At 40.4% G+C, this 18821-nt stretch overlaps 1 protein-coding gene across 4 annotated transcripts in view; it reads right to left on the bottom strand.

Moving 5' to 3' along the window:
• The window catches only part of LOC121527130 (disco-interacting protein 2 homolog C-like), a 114322-nt gene that overhangs the window by 18512 nt on the left and 76989 nt on the right, over nucleotides 1–18821 (bottom strand). For all 4 annotated transcript variants that reach the window (XM_041813866.1, XM_041813869.1, XM_041813867.1 and 1 more), the window contains 12 exons: nucleotides 16323–16459; nucleotides 15988–16196; nucleotides 12431–12545; nucleotides 10054–10255; nucleotides 9852–9952; nucleotides 9020–9100; nucleotides 7124–7247; nucleotides 6889–7010; nucleotides 6465–6576; nucleotides 5451–5560; nucleotides 5006–5136; nucleotides 3662–3830 (listed from right to left, as the gene is read on the bottom strand). In XM_041813866.1, coding sequence (XP_041669800.1) covers nucleotides 3662–3830; nucleotides 5006–5136; nucleotides 5451–5560; nucleotides 6465–6576; nucleotides 6889–7010; nucleotides 7124–7247; nucleotides 9020–9100; nucleotides 9852–9952; nucleotides 10054–10255; nucleotides 12431–12545; nucleotides 15988–16196; nucleotides 16323–16459 — 1613 coding nt within the window. The remainder of the gene's footprint in view (nucleotides 1–3661; nucleotides 3831–5005; nucleotides 5137–5450; nucleotides 5561–6464; nucleotides 6577–6888; nucleotides 7011–7123; nucleotides 7248–9019; nucleotides 9101–9851; nucleotides 9953–10053; nucleotides 10256–12430; nucleotides 12546–15987; nucleotides 16197–16322; nucleotides 16460–18821) is intronic.

Here is an 18821-nt window from a genome sequence, read left to right as displayed (position 1 = left end):
TAAATACAATGTTTTTTAAGCTTGGCTTTCCTTAACCGCTTTGCCTTTCCTGCCTATGTTTGCAGTTTGTGAGTATGTATGACAAATGCTGCCATAAATGCTGCATATCATCAAATGACCATACAAACAAACTTCAAAATTTTTTTTTAATTATGCAGAGTTAATGGGGCAGTCAAGATCTGATTCAGTGTTCTGACATGTCTCAGTCAAAGTGCAATCTCAAGCTTAAGGCCTCTCACAAGTAGAGCCAGACTTTTTAATACATTTCATGGCCCTATGTTTAATAAATAGAACTTAAAAACTTCTAAGAACCTGCAGGAAGTCTGTTCTACTTCATCAGTTTAAAGAATATCTGACATTCCTCTTGTTTGGACACTGCAACAAAACAAAAACACACAAATTCAAGTCTCCTAGAAGACTTTCAACACTGTACTCTGCTCCTATTGTCATCATTTTTCTTTACAAAGTAAATAAGCTCCCATTTTGTTGTTTTTGATAACACCAGAGGAGGTTTGAGTGTTAGGTAAGGAGAGGATTAGGAATGACATACCGAGCTGGAGACTGATTTATGGCAGTGACAGATTAAGAACAGTGTTTGTGATTTAAGACTGTTTGTACTTTTCACTCTGTGTTTGTCCTTTCAGTTTCCATGGAGACGTAAAGAAAGAAAACCACTAAAATTAACTCCGCAGTGACCAATCAGAGCGTTGCTAACTTGAGCCTGAGGCGGAGCAGACAGAGACAGAGTGTGAGTTCATTAAATCTTCTGCAGAGACTCCAGTCTGGTTCAGGGACTCTCAGTCTGTCATTTATCCCTGTGTTCCTACTCCATCAATCAGGATTGGGGTTTAGGTCCAGGGATGATTTACCTCCTTAAACTCTCCCTCTCTTTAAAACACTACACCACGACAACCATGGAAAAATGAGATAGTAAATAAGCATAACTTTTCTTATTCTAATGAATAAATGACTAAATGTTGTCTAACTTGACAATGCAATGCTTTAATACTTAAAGAAACATGTACAATAAGATTTCACATGCAATACACCTTAACTATGAAAAACTTTAATCTGCATCCTTGCATAACATACTTAATACTGCAGATTGCACTGATTGTCTTAGACTCTTTTAAACAGTATGCTGCCTCAAATATTTATCTAAGTTTTAAGCTGTAGTTGAGTTGTCTGTTCTTTTCTTTTTCTCCTTTCTTTAAGAGAAGCACAGCAAAATTTAGTTGTACAATGTGCAATAACAATAAAGCTGTTCTATTCTATACATTATATAGATATATAAGTTTTGAAGATCATGTATCCAATTTTATTATAGTTAACTAAAACTAACTAAATAACTAAAACTGAAATTTGAAAAATCATTTTAGTTAACTGAAACTACAAAAACTAAGCTTTACCAAGAAATGAAAACTAACTAAAACTGTATTGTGAGCTTACAAAAGTAACTACAGTAAAATAAAATTAGAGAAAAAATGTCCTTAGTTTCAATCTTTGACACAACCATACTGACTGGCTCCTTCACCCAAGTCTGAGGAGTGTAAAATGGCCTGTATTGAGTGGTTAAGATTTCACACAGTGGTAGTTTTTTGTCTGGAGTTTTATTCTAACATCATCTTTAAATAAATAAAATGATAAGTGAAAGAGAAGACTGTTTGAGTATGTTTTGAAAAATGTATGATGTTTCAGTTCTGACATGTATCTGAAAAAAAGAATCTAAAATTACCGGTAATAAAAATAAACTAAAACAAAGCATTTTTGCAGAATAAAAAAATAGACTAAACTAACAAACCAGCAGTAAAAAATAACTAAAATTAAACTGAAATTGAACACAGAGAGTGAAAACGAAATAAAAATTAAAACTGATAAAAACTCCAAAACTATTATAACACTGCCTGTAACCCTAGCAAAACTTTAGGGACACTATTTCAGTATCTCAAAAACAGCATTTTTCGTTACAGGAAAAGAGAGAGGAACAAACTCTTATTTAAAGACAATGGGGACTTCATAACTAAGGCCTAGCATGCAGATAAAGGTCTCATGGAGGTAAGGATAGGAACATCTTTGAGCTGAGTTACTACAGTTAAAATACAGATAAAAGTTTCTGGTTACATAGAAAACATTCTGACCTTTAAGAGTTTTAAATACAGTGTATCCACAAAGTACTCAGACCCCTTTTTTACTTTTTTCCTGTTTTGTTATGGTGCAGCCTAATTTACAGTCGATTCAATTCCTTTTAATTCCCATTAATCTACACCCAATACCCCAGCATGACACAGTGAAAACAGCTCATGTTCCTCTCCATTTCTCTGGAACTTTGCTGAGATGTTTCTATTCCTTGATTGGAGTCCACCTGCGGTAAATTAAATTGACTGGACATGATCTAGAAAGGCACACACCTCTCTATAGAAGGCCTCACAGCTGACAATGATATTAGAGAAAAAACCAAGCCACAAGGCCAAAGGAGCTGCAGAGCTCAGAGACAGAACTGTTGACAGGCACAGATCTGGGGAAGGCTACAAAAACATTTCTGCTGCTCTGAAGGTTCCCAAGAGCAGAGTGGCCTCCAGAATTCTTAAATTGAAAAGGTTTGGCATGACCAGGACTCTTCCAAGAGCAACTGAGGGAGAAGGGCCTTAGTAAGAGAGGCGACCAAGGACCTGATGGTCACTCTGACTGAGCTCCAGAGATCCTGTAAAGATGGGACAAAGTTCCAGAAGGACAACCATCACTGCAGCCCTCCACTGATCTTGGCTTTATGGCAGAGTGGCTTGACAGAAGACTCTCCTTAGTGCAAAACACATGAAAATCTGCTTGGAGTTTGTAAAATAAAGCACTGTAGGGACTCTTAGACTGTGAGAAACAAGATTCTCTGGTCTGATGTAACCAAGATTGAACTGTTTGGCCTCACTTCTAATGTTGTGTCTGGAGGAAAGTAGGCATCACTCATCACTCACCCTATACCATCCCAACAGTAAAGCATGGTGGTGGCAGCACCATGCTGAGGGGGTGTTTTCAGCAGTAGGTACAAGGGTACTGGTCAGGGTTTTAGGAAAGCTGAATGGAGCAAAGTACAGAGATGTCCTCAATGAAAACCCCTCCTGCATCGAACAAGACCCCAGACTGGGCCGAAGGTTCACCTTCCAACATGACAATGACCCTAAGACCAAAGCCTAGACAACACAGGAGTAGCTTAGAAACAACTCTGAATGTCCTAGAGCTCAGTCAGATCCTTGACTTGAACCCTATCAAACATCTCTGAAGAGACCTAAAAGCGGCTGTCCACTGACAGTCCTCATCCAACCTGACTCGGCTTGAGAGGATTTCGAAAGAAAAATGTAAATGACTGTAGGCAATTTCTTATGTTTCATGTAGGCTGAAACATAAGAAATTGTAAAAATGAAGGGGGTCTGAAAACCTTCTGGGTGCACTGCAAATGCAAAACTGAGGGTGCTGGTTGAGCTCAGTTAGTGGAGTTTTAAATAGATAAGCTACAGTCCTTGAAGCATCAGCCACATTACTGACTCCCAGCCTTGGCTCTTTGATGCATCTCTAACCCACTTCCCTCTCAAAGTAAGGCAAAGATATCTTTAAAATACATCAAACACATCAGAAAACGGCTTCACTAGGAGTGTATCAACGTGCTTCTGACCTTGAGCGCCTCCGTCTGCAGGCCGAGTCCTTTGGTGCACAGCTCCATGACGCTGTACGAGCAGAAGGTGTCTCGCACCCTCAGCTGGCTGACGGCGAGCAGCCACAGCGCCGGGTTCGACTCCAGCTCCACCGGAGGGATCAGGATGGACTGATGGCCTGAATACACACTGAACAAAACACAGAAACACACTCTTTTTAGACCTTTTGGAAGTTTACAAGCAATAAAACAAGCATGCAGGCTTTGTTAAATCATTTTGATGTTTTAATGAATAGTCCAGTGAAAATTGGAGCAGTAATTCATTAAACCAAAAGTGAGCGATTGTTGCTCTGAAGTTATTAGAGGATGGGATTCCTATATAAGCTGTTAATCTTTTTTATTAGACGCTCAGTAGCAGAATTCTGCTCTTGCCGAGTTTACAATTTATGAGCTGAAGATATAAAACTGTGCAGACCTGAGAGCTGGAACCAGAGGGAACAAACTGATTCGATAATGGTGGTGGAGCTGGGTAGATAAATATTTTATAACTGTTTCTTTCTGTTCTTGTTCTGTCCAGACAATCTCCTTATGTTCATTAGAATTTCAGGGTAAGATGAACTCAACTCTGTGAGACACACCAGGCTCTGTGGGTGAAATATAGCAGGTAGGTTGCTGCAGTTTTTCCATGTTTTCCAGGGTTTATAAAGAAAAGGCACCAAAAACACATGGATACTAGGTGATCATTCTTTTTTAGGTTCATCACTATGTCTGGAGATCCAAAGCTTGATCCAGAGGAGCAATGGGACATGGTTTGGGATCTTGAAGAAGTTTCAGCTCTCATCCAAAGGCTTCTTAATTTCTAAAATTAGCTAGGGCCAGGTTTGCTGGGGTTGCATAATGTAGGCCATGTGGTCCTGTGTAAAAGTGCAGTTTGGATCTAAATCTACTTTATATGGAGCCGATAAAAAGTGCCGCAGTCTGCCACCTCTTTTCAAAGATGGTTCCACCAGATGACAACCCCGACACCTCTCTAAAATCATGCGTCTTCTCTGGCCTGTATCTGAACTCCGCCATCTTCAAACCAATGTCGTGCATCCTTGAGATACAACCAAGTCATGAGAGCCAGCTTATCTGGTCGAAACTGTTACGTTCCCTTACTGGAACGTAACAGTTTCAGCGGGAAAATCAAACTCTTTTGTAGTAAATGTGCAGGATTTGAGTATTTCTGCAAATCTGACTTATGATCTATTATTTTCCATGACAGTTCTTAATGACTTAATCTATATTAAAATGATCAAAGGGTTAAGGATCGATAACTAGAATAAATATTTAATGTTGTATTGGTAGATACAGGGGCACACAAACCTGCAGAGACACCAGAGGACAAAGCCGAGGCCGCAGTACGGATCCAAACAGATGGCCACTTCTCTGGACGGGTACAGCTCACACTGCAGCTTCACTGACCGGCAGAATGCTCCAACAGCATTATGGGACATCTGAGGAAATGGAGGGAAGGACGAGAGACACAACAAGACACACAAAGACAAACACAAACAAGGCAGAAAAACAGACGATTATTGTTAAAATGCAATCTTTAAACGTCAGACTGATTCCAGTTTTCATGCCTGAGCTGTCTTTGATAGAAACACTGATCTAAGCCGCTCTAATATAATTTTTGCTTGCTTCTTTAAAGTTCCCCCCAGAATAAAAACAGTCATGAATAAATGGAATAAGGAGGAAAGTGTGCGGGCGACTGAACAAGAGGCTGTTAGCGGTTTGCTCATGCGATGAGGATTAGCGCTGAGCTGACCTGAACTCCGGCCAGCATGCCGGTCGTGGACACGCTGAAGTCCAGATAGGCCAGACCGTCAGGGTTGGTGGGCTTATAGAGAGCTGGAGGCTTCTTCTTTGGCAGGTCATCTGCAGAACACACACAGACACAGGCACATACACATATGCTTATAACGCTCAAGAGGGGACAGTCTGTTGAGTTGCATCCATTTCAGAGACACTGACCCGAAGATGAACCCACAGTGCAGCTTTAGCAGCTTGTGAGCAGTCAATGATTTAAAATATGCTGCTCAGTAAAGTTTCCCTTTTTTAATATAGCTGAAACTTTATTTGCATGCATGGACATCAACTCTGTTTTCATTATTTGCATGCAGACAGAGCTGGAAGCTTGCTTTTATGATCTAGTGGGACAAAGGAACTCAAACTGCATGTTTATCTTCATAAAATGATAAATTCTCCTGCTGAGTGAATGTTTACAGCAATTACAACCATCCACCATCCAGATTAAGGACTCATGAAAGCGTACAGTAAACACAGTCACAATACAGGCACTCTTCCATCTGGATCCAAAAGATGCCAAATAATTAATGCTTGAAAAGCAACACAAACCCGAGACCAAGAACAGACAGAGGAAGTCTTTAAAGTTCAGTAATAATGACTGACCTGTGCAGGAAACCCATGTGACAAAACTGCTGTTATTTTTAAGAGTGGATTCAAGTCAGCCACCAACAGTGTGAGTGATGGCTTACACACAAGCTCAGAGGAGGTGTTTGGATATTAAGGGCTGCTCGTGTGTTTTTATGGCTTCAAACTAACGAAGCTTGGCTGCACGACAATGCTGAGGTTAGCACTGTTGTTTCACAGCGCGAACCTGTGCTGCAGATGGGTTCATGCAACACCTGTTAGAAGTAAGCAGTATTCCTGCAAAATGCATTACAGAAAAAGAAACTTAGGAGAGAAAGGTAAATGTGTAATCCAATTGTTGTTTAAAAAAAAATAAGTCAGTGTTTATTTGTTAGAAAAACTGCTCTACCTGTGTCAAGGACTGGTGGCCAGTTCCTTATGTCCACGGTGGCCGTGGCCTCCTTTGAGCGCAGCAGCTTACAGATGACCGCCGTGGTCATCACACAGGCTGAGTGACTGACCTGCAGAGACAGAGATGGAGAATCTCTGGTTACATATGCACCTAAATGTAACTAAAGATCAGATTATTCTCACTACTTATCCCTCCATAAGCTCAGATTTTTGCAGAGGGTATTACAAAAAGAAAACTACAAAAAAACAAAGTTTGCAGCTACATTTTAGGAAAACACCAACAATACAACTCAAGATTACAAGGAAAGCTAGCTTCAAACACAAAGACGTTGCCATCCTATGAAAGTGTCTCAACTAAAGTGGCAAAAATGTGGAACTGGCCAATAAATAACTGAATGAAACACCAAAAAGCGTCACTTCACCTCCACAATCATCTTGACGGTGGGTAGCGTGGTGGAGATGTTCTGAGGGTGAGGCGGTCGCACTGTGATGGGAACACAGCCAGCATACAGACACCCATAAAAGGCTGCAATCAGGTCGATACCTGCAGGACAAACAAACACCGACATTTAAGGTCACACTCTGAGGAGAAGCATGAGAGATCGTCACATTCTCTCAAATCTACGTTTTTAAACGATAATGTGCATTAAGACTGACCTGGAGGGTAAACCAGAGCAACGTGGTCTCCTTCCTGCAGACCGGCTCGCTCCATCAGCAGAGCTGCCACTCGCTCCGCCCTCTTATGGAGCTGCAGGCAGGTGAGGGAGCTCGACACCGCCCCCTGGAGGAGGACAGAAAGAGCATGATTAAATTTAAACGCAACAAAATAGACCTGAAAGCCATCAGTACAGGCAGAAAGGTCACTGATTACTTTATTCACTGGTAAAGCTTCAAGAAAAAGTTTTATACTACTTAACAGATACACATAACTGTTACAACTGTGTGAGAACACACTTCTTTTAACGGCACTGACACTTCAATGGTGCCATCACTTCTAACAGTGAGACATGTTCTGAAATTAGAGTTTACTTAAAGACATTATGATGGGAAATCAGAGCTACATTTTACAAAAGAAACCCAAGCTTTTGGTGATGAATATCTTTGAAAATGCAACTAGAAAAATTAAAAAAATATATATTTATATATTGCTAGTCAATTATCATAACATACGGGACTAATTATTATTATTATCAATTCATTATTAGCATTCTATCTATTTAATTTTCATTATTTCTTTTTAATTGTTTATGTTTTAAAAAAATATCCATGAATCTCCCCTCCCAAGATCCTTAATATAATCTGCATGATATCAGTATTGGCAGATAAAAGTGAGAGTTGTGTTGGCATCCTAGGCACATGTTCCCTGTGTCTGTTGGCCTCCGCAAGGGCTGCCCCTTGTCTCTGATTCTGTTTGTGATTTTCATTGACAGGATCTTGAGAAGCAGCCTGGGACAGTAGGGTTTTGGTTGGGTGATCTCAGAATTCCATCTCTGCTTTTTGCAGATGATGTGGTTCTGTTGGCCTCTTCAGCCAGGGACCACCAGCAGGCACTGAGATCGTTTCTGACTGAGTGCGAAGCGGTCAGCACCTCCAAGTCTAAGGCCATGGCTCTCTGCAGGTAAACTGTGGGTTGATCCCTCCAGATGGGGAGGGTGTCTCAGCCCCAAGTGAAGGAGTTCAAGTACATCAGGATCTTGTTCACAAGTGAAGGTAGAATGTATCACGATATTGACAGGCGGTTTTGTAGATGTTGTACCGCACTGTCATGGTGAAGAGGGAGCTGAGCCGGAAGGCAAAACTCTCAATTACCAGTGGATCGTCATTCCAACCCTCTGCTATGGCCATGAACTCTGGGTAATGACCGAACAAATAAGATTGCAGGTTGAAGCAATCAAAATGAGATCCCTCAGGAGGGTGTCTGGGCTCAGCCTTTGAGTTCGGGTGAGGAGCACGGACATCTGGAAGGATCTCGAAGTAAAACTGCTGCTCCTTTGCATTGAAAGGGGCCAGCTGAGATGGTTTGGGCGTCTGATCAGGATGCCTCCTGGTTGCCTCCCTGTGGAGGTTTACCGGGCACATCCAACTGGAAGGAGACCCTGGGGTAGACCGAGACCTTGCTGGAGGGTTATCTCATCTGGCCTGGGAACACCTCAGAATCTCCCAGGAAAGGCTGTAAAATGTTGCTGGGTAGAGAGGTATCTGGGTTGACTTACTAAGTCTGCTGCCACCACGACTTTGTTTCTCTTTGTTCATCCATATTCCTTAAACTTTGACATGTGTTTTAATACTGAGAATTCAGGTCTGAACTACTTTTAAACATTGTATTGAAATCGGCATCGGCTAAAATAAATATATAAATATCATCATATCAGACGTCATGCATGCATCCTTTAAGACCTTTTGTGCTCTCATTCATATAAAAACTATAGATCACATGTGATTCTATTTAAAACAAGCTTTTAAAACACATTTCAGGCACTTTTCTGCACCATATTAAACCACAGACCTTCTCTAGCATAAACTTTGAGAGTGATTGCGGGTGTGTTTTGTTACCCTGGAGCTGAGCAGGGTATAGAGGACGTGGTCTGGAGTGGTCTGGGCTCTCCACTGCAAAACTTCAGACAGGAACAGGAACTGAGAGACAAAAACAGAGATCAGGTTCACACAAAAACACCAGAATTTACCATCCTGGTAACACATTTTTGCATTTACACTGACTGTGGAAGTCCACACAATTTATTGGACAAAAATATGAAAATTCAACAGAATCTACAACCATTTAAAGTATTTTAAAAGTGACCTCTTGAAAATAAATCAAATGAGAATGAGATGCATCTAGCAGAGGTCTTAAAAAAATAAAAAATATCAAGTTTAACTGAGAATCAGATAATCTTTTTAAAGCAGCATAACTCCTTGTACAGTAAGGTTGAATCTGGGTTATGTGTGTATGAATTAAACTTTATTTTATCCATCATATAAAGCCTTGCTGCTGACAGAGCATCACGTTTTACTGCTGCAGCAAGTCTCTGCCTTCTATCAGGACATTAAAGAGTTCAAATCGATATCAGAGAAGGAGATTTCAAAGCAGTATGGAAACGATCTGCTGATGCGTCAAATTGCCTCAGAAGGATAAATTTATGAGCACTTTATGGGAACCTTTTCATCACTGGGAGTTTAAACCAGGATTTTTGATCATGAATGTTATGAAACTGCAGATAAAATCACAATTGAAAGGTGTAACTTACTCTGAAATGTCTAATTTTCAGTAAGCAGTTCACTAAAACAGGCATGACCTTCAGTTCATTTCTAAAATCAGACGCTCTGAATTTTTTCAGAGATGCCAAGGTAACAAATATTAAAGATGTACTGATTGTGTGAGTCTCACCTGGTCATTGTCGTCAGTCTGTCCTAAATCTCTGCCGCTGGCCTGAGCGATCCTCTTCCCTGACACCAGATTCCCCACCATCACAGAGGCAGGGCCGATCTCTGCAGCACAGACACAGCAGACAAACACATTAATAACTGTGTACAGCAATTAGCTACAAACAAAAACATGCACAAACACATGTAAACATCCCGTTTCCCACCTGGTTGTTTCTGCCGCGGTTTGGGCAGGTTGGTGACGCAGGTGTGGGGGCACATAAGGACATTGCAGGGGTGCAGCCCTCCCTCCAGGTACAGCTGCTTGATCTCTGACAGGTGGATGCCGCCCAGAGGAGTCTTGGGCAGAGTGTTGGCGGGGACGAGAGCGAGGCAGAACACACCCACACCGTGGATACTGTCAATAGCCTGAAATAGAGAAAGAGAGAGAGGAGGGGGCCCGTCAGAGACAGTGGGATTATCTACTGATGAGGAATCATCGTGAAATTATGGCTTAACCTTTATGTTGACTTTACCTGACCCACCTTTGCTAAAGCTCTAAAATAAAGCTGCTTTATTAAATTTGGGTCTAAATCTGTTCTGGGTGGAGGAACCAGCTGTCAGTCAGCATCAATACTGATCACAGGGGCTCAAAAACTAAAATTAAGAAGTTCAGTGGTTTTTTTTATATTACAACATACCTGTCAATACTGTGTTTATATATACATAGCTTACAGCTCACAAAAACACTATCTCAAAATATTAGAATATAAGGACATAAAAAACATAAATGTTGACCTTCAGAAAATGATGCACTTAGTAATTGGTTGGAGCTTCTTTTGCACAAATTCCTGCAACTTTGCTCGTACAAGTGGCGATCAGCCTGTGGCACTGCTGGGGTGTTATGAAGCCCAGGTTGCTCTGATAGTAGCCTTAAGTTCATTTGAATTGTTGAGTCTGGTGTCTCTCATCTTCCAGAGATTCTCCATGGGGTTCAGGTCAGACTAGTTGGCTGGCCAATCAAACACAGTAATACCAGGGTCAGTAAACCAGTTTCTGGTAGTTTGGCTTCATTGGGGGCAGGTGAAGAGGAAATCAATATCCCAAAAAGCTTCTCAGCAGGGGAAACATGAAGGCATCTAAGATCTCTTGGTAGACGGCTGACAGTGTTGACCCTGGACTTAATGAAGACCAGTGGACCAACAGCAGCAGATCAACCATCATTGACTGTAGAGACTGAAAACACTGAACTTCAAGCACTGAAGTATCAAGAGATTAAGAGAAAGATTAGGACCACAGAGATCACAACAGTCCAGCTCTTTTCTTCCTTAACCCAGCTGAGATGCTTACAATGTTTTCTGTGGTTCACGATTGACTCGACACTAGGAACAGGACATTTGTAGTTCATTTCCTGGACTCATCCTTGTGGTGGTTCTTGATTCATTGACTCCTGCCTCAGTACACTCCTTTGAAAGCTCCCCTAAGTTCTTGAATCTGCTTTGTTTGACAATCCTTTGAAGGCTGGGCTCATCCCTGTTGCTTGTTCACCTTTTCTTACCACACTTTTCCCTTCAGTCAACTTCCCATTTATATGCTTTGATAGAGAACAGCCTCCGAGATCAGCCTGACCTCTCAGTAGTGATCTTGTGTTACTTACCCTCCTTGTGGAGGGTGTCCATGATTGTCTTCTGGACATTTGTAAAGTCAGCAGTCTTCACCATAATTGTGGTTGTGTGTACTGAACCAGAGTGAGAGAATGAAGGCTCAACATTTGCAAACTGGACTTTTCCATAATATTGTAATGCTCTGAGATAGTGTAAGTGTATTTTTTTGTAAAGTAAATCACAGGAAAAATGAATTTTTACCTCATATACTAGTTTTTTGAGATGTACCTGTACGTTCTATCTTTACAACTAAGATTATCAAGCAATGATTATTTTTGTCTCTTGGCCAGCAGCCATGTGCCTGCAGAGATAACATTCAGCACTTCCTCTCCTGTGATATTGCTGAAGCAAATGCACCTAATGTCTAACTTTAAGAAAATTTCCGTCACTCTGGTAAAGGCTAAAATTCAAGTTTAACCACTGAGGGGTCTTTTCTGCTGTCAGAAGAATATCTGGGTCATTGTTAATCTTCAGAGGTTAGATAACAGGCACTGCAACCTGTTTGTAGAGTCTACATAAAAATGTAGAATAATATAACATGTTTGCTTGACACTTTTAAACATCAGATCTAAGACTTTTTAAGACTTTTTAAGATCTGAAAGGAGAAAAATTTAAAACTCCTTTTGTGCAGCAAAAATGAAAGTGTGTGTGAGATGTCTTGGTACACCAGACCATTGATGAACATTTCCTGATTTAATGCACTGTTTATGAAATGTCAAATTACATGGCTATGCCTGCACTGCTGTAAATGCTGTTAACTTTAACGTGGACAAACATGGGCTATAACAATGATTTGAATAGAAATATGTAGCTTGAAAATGCAGACTGGATAGAGACACGTCTTAGGCAATAAGCCTTATAAAATTCAAGATTTCTCACAGGTAAAATTAAGATTTTTTATGGCTTTTAAAGGAATCCTTGAGAACGCTGGATGAAGTACCTGTAACACACGGCTCATCCACTGGAAGCTGTCCTCCTCGGTGGAGTCGGGTCTCTGCTCAGCCACGACCACAATCCTCTCGTCCCTCAGCACGGTCACAGAGAACACCGCTATCCTGCAGGACGGAGAGAGAAATCATCAGGATACACATAGTAAAAGACCCTCGGGGTTACAGAGCCTGGTGTCCCATCAGAGTAACTAACAACTGAAACATGTGGTGAATAAGAATCATGATGGTTGTTTGTTCATTAAAGCTTCATTAATCAATAACAGTGATGTAAATCTCCACTGCAGAGGGATTAGAGTTTGTAGGATGCAGGTGTTGTCCTTGATTCCTCCACTGGCTGCAATGTACTTTTTTTATTGATGCTGCCTTAAAACAGAGCTGCAGCAGGCTCAGCAGTGTAGCGGGAAGTGTGTGTGAAGAGAAGAAGGATATTACAATCACATCACAAACACTTGGCTGGTTTTATCGTAAACAAACACTGGTACACTAATGTGGCTGAACAGCAGATGTCTACTTTATTCTCTGTCAGCTTCTTTATTTTATTAACGTTGTTGGGATTCACAATGTGTTATACATCAGCTTTAAAGCTCTGAATCAGACCTGATGTAGAAATTCCTAAAACGGTCGGCAAAGGGCAAACGCACTTGTTGTAAAAGGAAATCTAAAGGAAACCACTTTTTATCTCAGTAAATATTTTTCAGATAGCTTTATTATCTAAAAGTCTTGTTTGAAGCATCCTCCAACACAGCATGATGTGTTTTTTTGTAAATTTAGGTCTAATCATGAGAGAAACAGGCGATTTACAGTGATTTACAGTGTGGCTACCTGTGATTGATAAGTTGCTGCAGCATCCTTAAAAATATCTTGCTTGACTAGAAACACTCTGAAGAGTTCGTTTTTGTTGTTTTGAGCAAGAAAATTTTGTTTAAAGCCTGTTTATTGTCCAAAATCATCTTCATAATACTTAACTTATGATTTGCTTCTGTACTTTACACACCAAGCTAGCTTTAGCTGATAATTTAGCATTTTAATCCCCTCCAGCTCCATCCTAAAGTCCAAGTATGGATAGTTTAAGATTAAATTATTTAGACAACCTTGAAGGGAGCAAAACATTATTGCTGAGTGGAGGGCAATAGGGCTAACTTAATTAGCCTGCACACAAAGCAACTTGGCTCTGGATAAAACTCTTTGTATTAGACTATTTCTGCACAGCTGGGCCAGAATCTCTTGGCACAAAGACGAGACGTCTTTCAGGATACCCTCAATCAGCTCTTTACTTGGCCTTAAGAGACCACATCAGATCGAGCGTTAGTTTGAGGACTAGCATCACTTTAGCTAACAGTGTCTTTCTGTTTAGCATTTGTGGATGATTTGCTGGCTATCCTTTTCAAGTATGATTTAAAACTTCAAAACTGAATATTTTTAGATGTGCTGCCTCTTAGCTGTTTAAATCTTGAAGAACATACATGACATGGAGACATCCGCCATGGCACCCAGATTCCCCTTAGATCATCTTAAATCGTGTCTTTAAACATAATTTATGCTGAATTAGGATAAAATATGTGATTCTTTTGTGTTTCCAGGTCAGCCTATCTATATACACTCTACATTTGAAGGTATTTCCTGCTCTCTGTCAACAAAATAAATGTTAATTCTGATTTCACTACCTCTAAATTTAGATCTGTTATTTACATGGAATCCTGGCACAACAATACGCCTACAAATGCAGCTTCTACGGCTTTGATTCCCCTTCAGAAGGAAATACCTCTTCATGCCTTTAGCTTAATTCTCTGTCCCAAGAGCTCAATACTCCTATTCTTACTTAAAGCCCTGCAGGACACACACATGTTAGGGTACCACTGGTGAATCATCCTTGCTGCTTTCAGCCTTATTGTAGTGGGTGGTAAACTGATAATTATAGTAACTGGTATAATATCAGCCACAGAATGGATTTTTGCAACACTGACGTCACTGCTTTAAACATATGTGTTGTGCTGTCGTGCACAGTAGAGGCATTATCAATACCACTGTTAGGGTAAAAGAGTGATATGATACAGACGACAGCTCAGTCTGAGTGCAGGCATCTATATGTTTCACTTTGACACTACAGGGCAGCCAGGAATCAAACCAAACGTCACCCGCTTGTGTCAGTGTATTTAACATGAAGCAAAGCAAGCAGGTAAAATCTGTACTTTCCCCACCAAGTTTAATCTGTATAATAACAGCAACATGAAGTGAGTGTCCTTGCTTTGCACAACATCTCTGTCAGCCAGTCTGGAGCTTTAAAACGGGCTGTGAGCTACAAAGGATTGACTCGATTCGTCTTGAGCCCAGCACTGCAGCAATTCATCTTGAAACTCTCTGAGACAAGCGCTGTTGTTTAAGACAAGAAGTGACACCATTTTTGAGAACTTAAACCATACATCGTAGCCCCTTACTTTTTTCCCCTCTTGGAGGTTGCTATTTTGCCATTCTAATGATGCTCTCCATATCTCTTAATACCTTATGGAAGATTTTCTAGTGAGTTTGGAACTTGGATGACGTTCCATGGTCTTTAAAGATTAAATCCACACCAGTAAAGCCGATATTGAACATCATTTCATTTATTTTTTCATCCATTTGGATTATCAAATTTGTTTCTGCTGCTAGCCTTGCATGCCAAATGCCATATTGTTTCCCACAATGCTTTGTGGCAGGCTATGACAACCAATGGCAGCCTGTTCTGTCGTCACATCATGCTTTGCCTGAATAGCTCATAATGGAGAGAAAGAGAGACAGAGAGCCTGTGATGTGTCCCTCTGTGTCACTGAAGACAGGAACTGCTTTGAGAAATGGAAATGGAAAAGCTAAAATTAGGAGACATCAGCAGTAGTTTGACACACCTCAGCACAACAGAAATGAAACTTACAACTACAGATGAAGTTACAATGAAGTGAACACAGAGAGACTTTTAAAATCCTATTTCTGATATCATATGTTCAGATATGAGTTGAGTACACCATCATAGGCTTGTTTCAGAGAGAAAAGGGGTTGTAACACCTAAATATGCATCTAAATGAGCTATCCCTTTGAATTTTGTAATCTGCAATATAAATTTTGCTAAGTCATCATCTCTTTCCAAAACTGTTCAGTAAAAATAGTAAAATCATAATAAAGTCTCTCTGGACTGATGTGTGTATTTTAGTGTAAAACCAAGTTAAACTTAACTAGATTCGCTGGAAGAAAAGAGTCTTAGTCTCTGGTGGTCCATGGTTTCTACATAAACGTTTGTGGAAACGTCATCAGACTGTCAGCTAAAAGATGAATTTCCTCCTCGGTGGTCATGGACACAATTAAACTTTCCTCTTTTACTCTTTCTGGATTCATCCACTATTGCTCTACTTTATTCAATTTATTATGTGTGGGAGGATTGCTCATTAATCACTGTGACAGTAAATGTGCCTGTACTGGACATCTGGCTGGTTTTCAACTGCTGTCGAAGGGAATGATTAAAACGTTGTGTGACTCTTGAACGCTCCCCTGGGTAAAGAGAACAGTATCCTCCTCTTACCTGCCCCTGTAGACGAATTTCATTGGCTCCACTGCCAGCGCCGTGGCCACGATGTCGTCGGCGTTGTGCCTCCGCCCACTCACCATGATGAGTCCGTCCATCTTGCCAGTGATGAAGACGAGGCCACCAGGGCCGATGAAGCCCAGCAAGCCAGTCCGCACGAAGGCGTACTCGCTGATCAGCCCCCCGCTGGCGCTCACAGGGTAAACCTGCAAACACACGCAGTCAGAATCTGTATTTTAATGCACCGCTGCTCTTAATCAAGTCAAAAAGAATCACATGTGAAAATGTAAAAACAGCTGTTCCTGGACAAACACAAGAGCAGGCTGCCTCACCTCAAAGGTGTTCTTGGTCATGCCAGTGAGGCCGTAGTAGGAGGTGCCGGTGGCGATAGAGCAGACGCAAAGCTCGCCAATCTCATCCGTCTGACAGAGCTGAGGGACGCCTTCTGGTTTCACCACGCACACCAGGCCTGAGGGGTGAGAGACACAGAGACAGACAGAGAAAAGACAGAGAGATAGGGTTAACACAAAGAAAATACAGGGGAAACAGACCAGCATCCTCATCTCCTCATGCACCTGTTTAAGTGAATATGTGGAGATAGCGTCACTGAGCTTAAAGTAGGATCTTCTGACCCAGTTATAATGTCTACTCATGTCTGGGTCGAGGCGAAACCAGGCTACTTGAAAAAGTAGGGTATATACTGATCACCTTTTTAGATGAAAAGTGATGTATATTTCTATTTAGCAGTGCTGCTGATCCTTCCAGGTACAAATCCTGGCACTTGAAATTGCATCATTCAGTTGACCGATCTTACCAAACTGTAGAGAAACTACGTCATCTGACTCAGCGAACTTTGAAGAGTTGAATGAACTGGGTTGATGCACATCAGTCAGAAGTTTGGGGTTTGGTTACACTTAAACTTCAGTCAAATTTCCAGGTAACTTTAAACGCCACATTGACTGTTTTATATCTCCAGGGTGTAAGACAGAGTTTGGGAAGGGCAGAATCTTTAAAAATAAAACTTTGTGAGTGACTGGATGAACATTCTTTCTGCCACATTGACTATGAGCCAATCAGAGTGAGAAAACATATCACATAATAGGCAAGAGTAAACTACAAAATGCAAGCTCAACAGGCAGCTGCTGTCATGTCATGTTAGTGGAGCCAGTTGGTAAATCAAACTCTTGCTGAAGCCAGTCATGAGAAGATCAAAAACATATTTTTACCAAAAATAAAGCTTTCAATGTTGTTCTCTGCTCATTTATCAATGCAGAAATGTCCAATTGTTGCAGTTGCTTAAACCTACCACACCTGTAGTTACTGCCTCTTTCTCCTGAAATGATGCTGATTGGTCCAGTCATTAAACTTCTCTGACAGGGAACGACTGTTTTAGCTTCCAGTGTTGCCAGATGACAGACATGGAATTTGACACACCTATCAGCTTTGCAAGGTTAATTTCAGCCTACCACTGAGATTTAAAGCATTCTCCCTTTACATGGAACCCTCTTTAACCCTCATCTAATTTTTATATTTCAATGTCTTTATGTTTTTGTATTAATATATTTCAGCATTTTTGAATTATTCCCTTTCTTGTACAGCAGTGTTAATTTAGCAGCCGTTTTTAGATTTAGTCTTAATTTTAGTCCTTAGACAAAAACAGTTTTAGTGTAAGTCACATTTTAGTCCTGTTTACCCTTCATAGGTTTAGTCGACGAAAACTCTGAAAACATTTGAGTCCAGTTTTAGTCAATAAAAAGTCCTTACATTTTAGTCTTTACTTTTGCCAAATTGTAGATGAACACTCATTTTGCACAACCAATAGCCTACATAGGCTAACCTAACAGACTTTTGGGATGAGGTTTTTATTGATAATGGTACTCTTATTAGTGGATCTTAAATATCAAAGTCTTTATTGATAATATTAGTATTAATAGGAATATTGGTGCATTTGGGTCGGACAAATGACATGATATGTTTTTAACTGAATTCATGCTTTATATCTATTTTATATTGTTGATTAACAAACATTTCTCCTTTAAAGAAGCACATTTATTCAGATGTCTTGATAAAAACTAAAATTCCATTTTCTCCATGGGATTTTGAACACATCACAGTAAGTTGAAGACCCTGTAAAGTAAAATTCAAAATTTGTGTCTGAACACAAGATATGTTGGAATATGGTTGTTGTAAACATGTGAAAACACTGAGATCTACATATGACTGAAACACCTCTTGGTTTAATTTGGGCGGGGCCAATATGTAGGCTCATGATGTCATGAGTCCACAGTAGGGAATGACCCCACCCCTCTAACACTACCATATAAAATCACAGAGCAGTTCATCTCAGTACAGTCTGTTGTTAGCTGATGTCACTGCCTTTACTGAAAGTTAACAGTCATTTAAATGCTGTTTCTCTGTTCATTGTGAGGTAAATTTGCCAAATCTATCAGTCACAGTGGCCTATGGATCATTTAAAGAATCATAACAGAGATTTGGGCCAGAATATGGACTTTGTCTCTTCTTCTAAGGTGTGAGTGCTTTCCTAAATTCAGATTTTAGCATTTTTTTTATTTGAGAGGATCGTATTTCTCCTGAGTGGGCGTGGCTTCAGCTTATTCAACAGACACACCCACACCATCCTGGAGCAGATTTTACTGCCTCATTTTTCATGATTTTGAAGTTAAATTTCATAAACTTAGAGATGTTTTATTTGACTGAAATTTGACCTGGGGATTCATAACACAACAAACAAACCTTAATACAGATTTATTTTCACTTTACAGCCTCTTTAGCTTTATCCTCCTTGAACTGTCAGAAGTCTGAGCCTTCTT

Source organism: Cheilinus undulatus, linkage group 19 (genome assembly GCF_018320785.1).
Source record: "Cheilinus undulatus linkage group 19, ASM1832078v1, whole genome shotgun sequence".
NCBI lineage: Eukaryota > Metazoa > Chordata > Actinopteri > Labriformes > Labridae > Cheilinus > Cheilinus undulatus.
This window is presented reverse-complemented; position numbering and strand designations above follow the sequence as displayed.